The sequence below is a fragment of the Equus quagga genome, chromosome 4, assembly GCF_021613505.1.
Source record: "Equus quagga isolate Etosha38 chromosome 4, UCLA_HA_Equagga_1.0, whole genome shotgun sequence".
Lineage (NCBI taxonomy): Eukaryota > Metazoa > Chordata > Mammalia > Perissodactyla > Equidae > Equus > Equus quagga.
Window position 1 is genome coordinate 51,913,922 of NC_060270.1, and position 12,668 is coordinate 51,926,589.

Genomic DNA, 12,668 nt, shown 5'->3' on the forward strand with positions numbered 1-12,668 from the left:
GTCCTCATCCAATCCATCTCTTCACATATCATCCCCCCTTCTCCTTAAAGCCCCACTTTACGGGCTAGCCAGTTGGAATTCTGTCCTTTCTCTCATTTCTTATATTATTACATCTATAAGTCTTATGGCATTTATAATTTCTACCTTGTTTTACGGCCTTTATATACATGTCTTACATGCCCTATTTGACTCTATGCCATTTGAGCCCAGAAAACAAATCTCCTTGGGCCTTGAGTCCTTCATGCCTCTCAGTGCAGTACTTTGCATATAGCAGGGCCTTAATAAATAGTTATGGGGGTTATGAGCACGTAGGAACACACATATAAATCTACAGGATCAAATGGTTTGGGCATTTAAGACTATGGACTCTGTGATATTGCCTCTTATATTTCTTTAAGAGCATTTGGAATTTGGAAATTTTGTTCATACAAAAGTCTGATAGTTGTGTGTGTGATTCAGTAATTCAACATTACAGAGTAAATTATTACAGAACCATGAATAATGGTGATACTCAGGAAATAGGGTGTTCTGAATAATTTAATTTTCTGGTTAACTTGGAGTTAGGCAGAAAATCTTTTTTGTTTCATTTCTTGTTGAAAAATTCTTTCTAAATATGCTAATTTTCCATCTTAGGCAAAGAGCATCATTAAAATTTTCTTTGATAAATTAGGATATTACAATGCCTTTGGATAATTATTACGTACCTCACTTCTCATTTTACATTACCGTATATGTAAAAAAAAGTTTTTGAGTTGGATTGTATCTCTAAGGTTCTTCTCTTTTCACTATATTTAGCCTTGAATATTATTTCTGGATGGGAACAAATACCTGATATTTATTTTTATGACCTTAACTGGAAGAAAGAACCAGAACATGTTCTCTATTTGTCTTAATGAATGCATTCTTCACTTTCAGTTGAATATTTCTCCAGTCTTTTGCTATATAATTATCGGTAAAATTTTAGTTCCATCAGATATGTTATATTTATAACTTTATTGATATATAAATATTTATGTAATTTATAATACATTTAGTATATATAATGAGTTTTGTTGTTTAGCCTTTCGTTCAACCTCTTCCCTCATGATGATTTCTGTTTGTAAAATTTTCCTGAATTATATGTATTTTCAAATTTGTAACTTAATTGCTTTACCTCTGGCATAATTCTTTTGTCTGTTACTTTTTCAGAAGTTTTCACGAATCACAATAATTTTTAGATGATATTAAGAAGGTAATCATGAACACCAAAGATTTTGTAGTTCTTCCATGGGGAAAACCTGGAAATTCTGTAAAGCTAAAATATAAGTAAGTGCATTTATATTTATTACTTAAATAGAAATAATTGCTAAAGTTTCTGTATATTGTGATTTAAAATATTCTTTTTACATGAGGCTGTTTAGAGTTGAACTCAAATTTTGCGAATTCTTATCTCCATTTTCTTCACATTGCTGTATTTTTGTCTATAAGAGAATATCTTATATTCTCTATAAGAGAATAGGTTTGCAACATTATAAATCTGTAACAGTTTAAAAAATGAGGACTAAAAATATTTATGCCGCAAGAATTGAAGTGAAAAGTTATAAATGAAGGCTGGACTCATTAACTTTTGAAGCAATATAACAGAAAGTTACAAGTATTTTTATAATACTTATTCAAAATTAAAAAAGAATCACCCTAAAGAAACTGAAATTTAGGGAGTGTTTTAGGGTAAGAGAACTTTAAACAGGGAATAGAAAGCACTAACTACCTTAGCACTTTGCATAATTAAAGGACATTAAGTTGAATTTACCTTTCTTAGGAAGGGTCCCTTCTGTCCTAGATTGCCTGGTAGATGCAGTCAGCCAGAGCCAAGCACTTCTGGGCATCCTGGGAATTTCATCACATGGCAGGGGTACTGAAGCTTCAATATACTGTTTCCCTTTGAGATCATCTAGAGTCACTGGAAATTCCCAAGGCCTTCCTCTCGGATATCTCTAAGAGCCAGCCAGCCTGGGATGGGGACAGACTGTCGATTTTTAATTTTAGTTTCTGAATTCCCTGATCCAGATCAATAATCCTGTGGTTATTCAATGACTTCAGAGCTTTCTTAATTCTCTCTTCACTTTTGAGATACTGTGTGTAAAAGCATTGTGTTAAACTGGAAAATGTTGTACAAATATATGGCATTATCATTGTTAGGTTTACCATTTTTGGTGGAGAGGGCAGCTATCCAGTTCCTAGTATTACCAATTTTCCCTTTTTTATGCCCAAAGAGAAGAGGCCATGCATTATATGATTTTGGTGATGTTTCCAGTCTCTGTGCATATACCTATAAACATTAGCGTTCATCCAACAAACATTTATTAAGTCCACATATTCTACACACTGTGCTGGGAAATTGTGGGTTACAGAAGTAGGAAGTCACCATTGTTGCTGTCAGGTAGCTTGTAGAGGGTGTGAATAAGAAAAATTACATTTACAATATGGTATGAAACACGGTGTGATGTGAAAGCACCGCGGCTATAAGAACATGGCCCAAACTGCTGGGGCAGGGGTGAGGAGGTCTCCAAGCCTTGCCTGAAAGATGTAGTTAGCTGGGTAGTTACCGGGTGAAGCTTGTGCAAAGGCATAGGGGCCACATAGTTTGGGGACTTTCAGACATATCCAGTTGGCTAAGATTTATACAGCAAAGTTGGAGAGAAGGGCAGGGTTGCATAGATAGTAAATTAACTTGTATGTCACACTAGAAAGTTTGGAATTTATCTTGGAGATGAGGAGGAATCACCATTCCCTGACCTCTATGTCTCCCTGATCCACCCATGACCCACAACCCATAAAAACTAGAATGGGAACACCCCTTTACAGTAATTATCCTGGAATTCCCTTTCTCACCCTTTCCTTGATCTAACCTATTTTCATTTGACGTTGTCTTAACAATTGTCTGACGTTTTGGTGTTCTCCAGCTCCTCTCTACTCTTTGCCAGCCCCCAACCCATTTCAATAGGTCGTTTCTAACCCTTGGATTTGTTGTGCTGATAAGGCCTCTACAAGATCAGCCTTAGTTTTCCTCAGGGCCTTGCTGGTCTGTCCGGCTCTCTGTCCAAGGCTGTCTCCAGGAAAATCCTTTGTCCTCTTCCAGACCCAAAGCATCCCACCATAACTTGGCCACTTGGTCATGCATCTTCTTGGACTTCTCCACTGAGAGCACCATCAGACTATGTTTCAATTACCTTTGTGCTTGTCTGTGTTCCTCTCTTTACTGGAAGTTCCACTGGGTCTCATATCCTATCACCTACTACAGTGCTTTTGTGTAGCATGGGTTGAATTACTTCTTGTGGAGCAGATATAATGAGAATAATTCCTCTGCCTCAGTATCTTTGCCAGCTTCTCTGAACCTTCTGGACAGACTTTGCCTCCTATCACTTTCTATGCATCTCCCTGGATTATGTCCACTTAGGGACATATCTTTGGCCCACTTGCTCTCTGGTGTCTCCTCATCACCTCTATAAATGAGTTTTCCCTTTTCTGATTTTCCCTTTTCTTCTTTTGGTCCCTTGCCGCGGCATTCATGGTGCCACACTACTTGATTATTGTAAAACACTAATGTGAAAGTAAAGGGAGACATTTAAGCTCATGATAGATAATAAAAGCCAGAGAACTAGGTTGGCTTAAACCTGTGAAAGAGAGAATCATTGACTAATGCTGACAAGACAGCAGACTTATAAAGAGAAGAAAATGGCTTGTGTCAAATGCTTGACGAGCTTCAGATATTATTATCAAAATCTCTTGCACAAGAATCTATTAGGGGGTTCTGCTCTGTCCTCAGAAAGTTCTCTTATTGCTTTCCTTCAGAGGAAACAATAGGTGGTGCTTGGCTCAGGTCCCATTTAATTCGTTTGATGGCCCTGTACCAAAACTTTAATAGATGCATTGTTCCTAATAGGCCCCCAAAAGGCTCTTAATTCTTTTTTTATTATACACACATTACATAAATGTAGACATTTATTGAAGCTTTTCAAGCTGGTTAGTTCAGCAGAATATGTATTCTGTCTATACACAAAAAATTGTTATTTTAAATACTATGCTTCAAACTACTTGAATTCTTTAGAGGAAAGACAGTACGAAAATTATAAAATAATTTTTCTTTTGTTTTCTATTTGTGTCATGGATATTTGTGCATATATAAAAACATAGCTCATATAGAAAGTGAACTGTGATTTGAAACCTCTAGCAAGGTAATAGGAAATCCAAGTGTCTGAGATTTGAAGAGATACCTTACTTAAGGAGAATATTAATAAAAGGCAAATCTAACTTTAAAAACCATATTTCAAACAAGTACAAAGGAAGTAGTTAAAATACTTCATCACATTTATTATTCATAATTGTTTTTATTTATTTATTTGTTTGTTTGTTTTTGAGGAAGATTAGCCCTGAACTCACATCTGCCACCAAGCCTCCTCTTTGCTGAGGAAGACTGGCCCTGAGCTAACATCCGTGCCCATCTTCCTCTACTTTATATATGGTACACCTACCACAGCATGGCCTGACAAGCCATGCTTAGGTCCGCGCCCAGGCACCGAACTGGTGAACCCTGGGCTGCCGAAGCAGAACATGAGAACTTAACCACTGCGCCACCAGCCTGACCCCTATTCATAATTTTAATTAAGGTTGAAAAACGATGTAAAATTATTTTGTCTTGTTTTTTGTTTGTTTGTTTACTCCAAATGAACCTTCTGTATTTAAATCTTATTCAGAGATGCTCAAGAACTGAGGATGGAGAAAGTACGGTTAGAGTTGGAGAACCAAGAGATGGAAAAGAAACTACAGGAGTTCCAATCAACAAGGAGCAAAGAAAAGGAAGAAAGAGAGTGGGTGACATTTTTAGAGACTTTTAGAGAAATAAACTGAATTACATAAAAAACTATTTCAAATATTCTTTTCATTTCAGTAAAGATCTGTCATGAAAGAATAATTTTTGGCTTTTCTGGATGAACAGGCAATATTAAATTTTCCCTACTTTTTCTACTCATGTCCCTTATATAATGCATGTTGCTTTTAAAAATTGCCATTACTTTGGTTTCCTCTAAACCTTATTTAGCCTCACGCTTTCTTATTTCTCTTCTTATATTACTCCTCTGAACCATTTATAATCTGGAATGCTTAGGGCAGCAATGCAGAATTTGCATGTTGCTCTCGTAAAACTGCCATCAACAGGAGATTGCCAGTTTATGGTTAGGGTCATTTTTATTTATTAAAAGATTTTTGGTGGCTGGAGTTTACATGTCCATATATAAGAATCATTTGAACCCTCAAGTATGTTTGAAATATTTTTAGCAAATGAACTTTAGCTGAAATTTTATTAACAAGAACTCTCTACTGTTATGCTTGCATATCTGTGCTAATTTTAGTGAGAATTTTGCTTTTTTATAAAAATAATAAATATGATAAAAGTCAAATAGACCTGATAATTATAAAATGGAAATTAGCTCTTCTTAGCTCTAGGCTGACTCCCAGCCCATTTTCCAGCACCACTTTTAACAATTAAAATTTTTTTCCCTACAAATGTCTTATCTTTCTACACTCCTCTGTATGTATATATATATATATATATATATATATATGTGTGTATGAATATGTGTGTATCTGATGTGCCTTTTACACTTTTACAAATGAGGTCATCTGTAAAAATAAGTGAATTGATTCACTCTCTCCTTTTCTTAATCTGTCTTAGTGCTCTTGCCACATCAGCACACATTGATCTCATTCTTTTAATGTCTACATAGTATTTCTTTGTGTGGATGTAATAGCATTCTTTACAGAGCTTTATTAATTTTTCAGTATTTTGTGATTATACATGGTGTACGAATTTGCTTCTACATGTATTTTTGCTTACATATGCAATAGTGTCTATGGGATAAATTCTTACTTGTGTAATTTCAGGTCAAAGTATTTGCGCAGTTTACATTTTGGGAGACATTGGAGAAATTGTCTTCCAAATAGGCTTCAAAAGTGTATAACTTTCTGCTACAGAGAATGAGATTGCATCTTTCATGTGCTTTTACTGGTAGTAAATATTACCAGACTCTTTGTATATTAAATTTGCTTTTTTATTTGGTGCTCAAAGTGATGACCATCAAATTTCTCTGAAGCACCTTCTGAGCCATTAAAGAAAATTCAAGTGTTTATTATAGTTTCAGTAGTATTTATCTTTAGAGTCTAACTCTTTGAAAACTATGCATGACACATACACACACTCTCTCTAGTAACCAGAGCATTGGTTTAATCATTGCATCTCAATGTTGTACGTCATCCCAGGTGACAAAGTTTGTTGTGTGTCTTGCTGCTCTTCTATTAATGATACAACTGCCAGTTTTTTTTTTTTATTTTTAACCTCCACTGCTTTGGACTTAGTTTGTATTTTTTGGTAGATGATGAATACATCTGGGAATCAGAGTTTTTGAAATCAGCTCCCAAGAGTGAGTTTTCCTCAACTGATGAATTTATAGATGTTTTTAAAAAATGGTCTAAAGCTTGACTGAGTTTTCAGAATAGTTAAATGCTTTTCTAAGGTCATACAGATAGTAAATGTCATAGCCAGAATGAGAACCTGCCACTCACTGGTCAGAAGATGGAAGTCCAGTGTTCTAATCTTGGCTTTATTATTTATTCTCTGTGTGACCTTGGGCAAGTTTTTGTCACATTATTTTTTAAATGGGAATTGGAGTCACTGCCCTGTTGACTTCAAAAAATTTTGTGAGGCTCTAATAAAAATGCTTTGAAAACTGTAAAACTAAACAGTCTACCTTCTTTGAAATCTCTCTTACCTTTCAACGTGGGAACTAATTTAAAGTCTTGATAATGAATTCGTTACTTAATAGATATGCTGAACATTTTTGCATATTGGTTTGCTTCCTTATCCTCTTTACATTTGTGGACCCTAAAACTGCACGACAATCTGTAAAGTTTTCTGTAAATCAGCAAAGCTATCTTTGGTCATTGTAAATGTCTAAAAAATGGAATTCTTCCTCTGTGTTTGAACATTTCGCTGTTATTCTTTCCTCCTCGAAAGTTCCAAATATGGTAGAGCTATATTTTAGGATTACTGAGGATATTGTGGCATTATTGATATTTCATTTTCATTTTGTGGTGGTCTGTTACATGTTAACAACTGAATTTCCATTTTCTGAAATAGGGAAAACATATTTGTTTTCATTAAAAGGAGAAATATGTTTAGTAATCACATTTTGTCTTCTGTTTATATATATTGAAGGTCAAGTGGATATCACTGGAAATCTGGACAAGTGGGCAAATTGGGTAATCAATCACACATGATGTCGCAAATTAAAGGAAATATTATTAAGGTAAGAAAATACCATTTGATTCTCAGGCAATTTGCTAAGTAAGAAGATACAAATTATTTTTTCAGATCTTGCATTTCCTTTCATACTTAAGAAACTGCTGTTCTTGTTTTAACAGCTTCGTGTATTATCAGATCTTGATTAATTTCTTATGAGTTAATATGCAGCTTGCACTATTTAGATATGTTTTTGTTTTTCATCTGCAAGTTGATTTTTAAAAATTCACCTTGAGTTGAATTTTCTAAACCGAATTTTTCCGTTCAGTTCAGTTCTGGTTTCAAGTATGTGAAACAGAACAATGTAGACCTGTATTGAGGTGAAAGCCAAGTTATTTGATATAACAAAGGACAGACTATTTTCTGTTTTTTTTATTATATCATATTTGTTTAATGTTTTTATGTTCTGCTTGAATAATAATTGTTATTCATAAATTGTTGATTCCATATGTGAAGATACCCAAGGAAAACATGGTTTCAGATTTCTGAGCTATGGAATTGCTTTGTCTTTATTGTGTATTGTAAAATATAACATTACGTTATATTTAAGATTAAAACCAGATGAGTGGCTTTATGTAAAGAAAATGGTTTTGCTTCTGGACTCTTTAGTACAAGATCCATGACTTTGTAAGTTTTAACTTATATAGCTTTTGCTTTTTTATATACCTATATTAAACTTTCATTGGGCCAGTTGGCACCTACAAACATCTTACTTGGCACTTCTAACCTTTTTGGCTCCAAAAAAGCATTTTATTCTTTAGTGTCATTCTGTTAGTGAGATATGTTTCCTTAATTTTTGGATTAAAAGTTTTATAATCCACTTTCCATTTTTCATTCTGAGATAGTGTTACATGTTTCAGATGTTATCGTAAATATAATATATTAACAATGCAGACTCTTTGTGATTATTGACTTATTTATTCAATAGCATTTATTAAGTGCCTTTGTCTTATTACAGTGAGTTATCCTTGTTCTCAAGGAGAGACTCATCTAATGCGAAAGACGATGCACATATGAAAATATTTATGGGAAAAATCAGTGTGGAATTTTTGCCATGACCATTTAGTGCATGAGCCATCTGTACTTGGGAAATAATAGTTTAGTTCTACAAATATTTGAGAGTCTGTTAAATGTATTTGTAAGGAAAAAGTGATGAATGAATCAGAATTCCAGCCCCCACAAACCTCATAATTGAGGAGGGGGGTGAAGGCATGGGGCTGGGGAGCTGTAGCAGGTGGGTGTAGAAAGTGAGATTGGGCAGGAGCAGAGAGGGCCTTGAATACTAGACTTGGAGACTCGGCTTTTTCCCTGGGTGAAGGGAATCCCCGATAGCTTTTGAGCAGGAGGGAGGCAAGATTAAGGTAATGATTTATGATGGCTGATCTTGTTCAAATTCTCAGTGCATTTGGAGTTTATAACTAGCGTGTAGAGCACATGCTATCCAAACTCTTTTGATCACGCATCACATCAATTAAGAATATATTTTAGGCATGGACTATCTATTCATGAACTTTTTGTTTTATTCATAAATAGAATTTATTTATATACATACTAGTTTATTAATATGTGCATTGTGAAACAAAATATGGAAATTAGTCAAGGATGATATAAACATAAATAGATGCTTCTTTTCTACTCTTTGGTCTTTTCCTGAGCTCCCTCAGGCATGCATGCTTCTTTGGAGGCTACTGGCATAGAGGCAGAGAGACTATTTAGAAGACTGTTGAAAGAATCCAGAAGTCAGATGAGAAGAGTCTGAATTAGAACATAGCAGAAAAAGTATAAAGGAAAATACGGAGCCAAAAAACAGTGAGAAAAGAAGAGAGGAAGTCAAATATATAACTGATATTCCAGACTGGATTGCCTAGGAGATAGAATAAAGAAGGGAGTTGGGAAAAAATTCTAGGGTATAGATTTAGAGCTAGCTAGCTTCCTTTCTTTCTTTCCCTTTCTTACTCTCTCCCTCCTTCCCTCTCTCTCTCTCTCTTTCTTTTCCCAGCTTTATTTAGGTATAAATGATAAACAAAATTGTAACGTATTTAAAAAGTCCAACATGATGACTTGATAAATGTATACATTGTGAAAAGACTCCCCCCATCGAGTTAACACAGTCATCACCTCACATATTTACCCTTTTTATTGACTTTTTTTTAGTGAGAACATTTAAGTTCTAGTCTCTTAGCAAATTTCAAAGATTTAGAGGTCTTTTTGAATTTTCATGTGTTAATTGAAGCTGAGAGAGTAGATGTGCTCCGTAAGAAGTTATAAAAAGGAGGAGAAAGATGTCAAGGATAAAGCTCATGGAGGGCAGGTGTGGAGGATAAGGAACAAAGAGGCAAAGAAAACTTTAATATTACTCACGGTCTGTTTGATGCCAGCCAACAGTTCAGCTGCTTTTCCTGTTTTATCTCATTAAGTGATCATATCACTCTTAAGAGCCAGTTGTTATTTTTCCAGTTCCATGGATGAAGTAATTTAACGTCAATGTAGTTTAATAACTTGCTCAAGGTCAAGTGTCGGGGCCAAGATTTGGAATGCAGGCATTCAGGCTGGTTCTAAGGTGATTTGCCAGCTCTCCAGCAAAGGGAGGCTGAGAAGGGAAAGGATGGTAGAAGTAGAATCAAAGAAATATAGTTTCATAGACGACGAAAGTAAAGGAGAGTGGTTTTAGAAAATACAGAGAAGTCAACATTGTCTGACACATTGTGTAGTGAAAAAGTGAGAGTACAGTTTTAGACCAGTGTTCCTCAACAGGGGGAAATTTTGCCTCCAGGAGACATGTGGTAACGTCTGCAGACATTTTTAGTTCTCTTTACTAAGAGAGGTTTTTGATAATGATATGTAGTGGCTATGGGCCAGGGGTGTTGTTACACATCCTACAATGCATTGGACAGCCCCCACAACAGAGAATTATTTGGCCTAAAATGTCAGTGGTACCAAGATCAAGAAACTCTGTGTTAGACCATATAGATTAAAATCCTGACTTATTTCATTAGCTCTGTGATTTTAGGCAAGTCACTTAAACTTTATGAGCTTTTGTTACCATATTTGTACACATGCTAACAATTCTTGCTAACTACTTCAGTTTGAAGCAATGTGTGAGATAATATGTGTGAAACCAATTGTAACATTAACTGAAAATCACATTAAAATGTTTATTTATGGAGAATGAGAATTTTTATAAACACTGAATTTGAGTTGATGATTGGGTCATTGTTAGATGTAAAAATGTATTTCAAGTGGTTGAGAAAGAAAGGTAGTGGCAATGAGTAGACTAATGTTGCAGTGAACATGAGAGCAGTGTGACCTCTCAAGGGTTTAACAGGATCAAGGACAGACTTTATTATGTTGTTTTTTAGAATCAGGAAGAAGATGTGGGCCAGTTTGCAGCTGAGTGGTGGATTCACTAGTGGAGGAAAGATTGAAGATGCAAATGAGAGAGGTGCCAGTTGCTAGGGGTGTAGCCTTGAAGAGATGGCTCATTAAGGAGACCTTAACCAAGGGGAGGACGGCACCTTTTCTCTGAGACAAGAAAGATGGCAGAGAAAACAGGTGGCAGTAAAGGTAAATTTTTCGAGGTTGCATTTGACAGGTCATGAGGCAGCAAGCTGTGGAAAAATCTTAGCCTCAACATTCTTGGTAAATTTGAAAGCAAGATCATCTGCTCAGATTAAGGAAGGGAAGTGGGGTTGAATTTGAGTTTTTGGAATGCAGAAGGTTTGGAGTAGCCGCTGTGGGAATCATGATTAAGGTTTAGCAGCAAATGAATAAATGGATGGCTGAAGAGCCCTAAGAGCCCACTGGGGTTATTCAGCCTGGATTTGTAGGGGCTCCAGTCAGTATTATTTCATCACAATGGGAGGCAGATGTCAGAGGTCTGAGAGGAAGGAGGTACATGACCATGGTAAGCACTGAGAAACTCTGAGTTTGGGATTTTGAAGGTGTGGCCATTCAGAGTGCTGCTTAGGTTCAAGATTTGGTCATAATGGTCAGGTGGCTGAAGAGGCTCTTAGATGTTCACAGTAATCAGCATGTTGGAGGGTTTTCAGCATCAGGATGTCAGGTGAACAGGGTCATTGAAATCCCCACGGTCATCACCCGGAATTGTGATGGAGAGAAATACTGAGCAGATTGGCGAAGGTCAGGTGGAAGAGGATCCTGGATATTGATAAAGGCAATAAGTGGATGGTGAGGACCTTCAGCAGAGACAACTTTGCTGAAGGATGAGAGTGAAGCAATATTCTGGAAGCAGTATTGAGGAGCAAACAGGGAGAAAAATTTCCTTCTCTCCTGGTGAGTGAAAGGGAGTAGAAATGGAGCTAGTTTCTCTGGAGAGTTCTGTAGAGAAGGTTTTATCTTAGGAGAGGTGGGTCCAGTTAATGTGAACGTTTGGAAGAGAGAGTTTTAGGAAAGGTTTAAGGCATAAGACAATTAAATGACTATTTAATAAGGGTTCCGTGGATGACAGGGAGCCTGGATGGAAGGAAAAGTAGAAGAGAATGGCAAAGGTTAAGTAGCTAATCGAATTAAGAATGAGAATATATGAAAATGTGTCTTCTGGGAGGAATGTGGGCCTAGCATGGCAGATTAGGGCATTGGTGGGAGTTTGGAGGTGTTTGTGAATGCCAGAGAGGCTGATAATGACGGCATAGTCTGACCCCAATGGTCCAGATGTGTCTGTATGGTAGAGCCACTAAGCTGCCCTGGATCCTGGCACCTCTTCAATGTCTATTGGTGGAGGCGTAAGTGGGTTAATAAGGCATAAGCTTCAGTATATTGAATTCCTGATGTTTTGGATATACATACATATGCATATACATACAGTCATATATATGTATATATGTGTGTGTGTGTATACGGATATGTGTGTGTGTGTATCCCTGGTCCGCTTCTACTCTACTCTCAACTCTTCCCCAAACAGATAAAAATCAGACTTAGGAGGAAATTCTGTTTGCCTAAAAATAGCAGCTGGCAGCTTGTTCATTGAAATATTTTTATGCAGTTTGAATCATCTGAAGTAAATATGGCTATATTTATAGGCAGAAAGATATTATTCACAATAATAAAAACAAATTATAAAATTTCCCTAATAATGGGTTTAGTTTGCTTTGGCACATCCATTCTGCCCAGGTAACCTACAACCGCATTGATCATATTGCAATTCAGATGTATCATTAAGGTAATAATATTGGATAATTTGGTTATGAAAAATGAGATTAAATTATCTGTAACTTGTATAACATTGCCAGTTTAAAAATAAAAGTGTGATTCACATAAAAATTGATTATCTCAATCTTATTTTCTTTTCTTCTGTGTTTGGTACATAGCATCTGAG

General features: G+C 35.9%; 1 protein-coding gene across 12 annotated transcripts in view; it reads left to right on the plus strand.

The window, feature by feature from the left end:
• Positions 1-12,668, plus strand: part of ZBBX (zinc finger B-box domain containing) — a 108,838-nt gene that overhangs the window by 5,734 nt on the left and 90,436 nt on the right. For 11 of the 12 annotated variants that reach the window (XM_046657793.1, XM_046657796.1, XM_046657799.1 and 8 more), the window contains 3 exons: positions 1,189-1,305; positions 4,734-4,847; positions 7,250-7,340. In XM_046657793.1, coding sequence (XP_046513749.1) covers positions 1,238-1,305; positions 4,734-4,847; positions 7,250-7,340 — 273 coding nt within the window. In that variant the 5' untranslated portion in view covers positions 1,189-1,237. Of the gene's footprint in view, positions 1-1,188; positions 1,306-4,733; positions 4,848-7,249; positions 7,341-12,668 lie in introns of those variants that run through there. The other variant, XM_046657798.1, reaches the window with a different exon arrangement.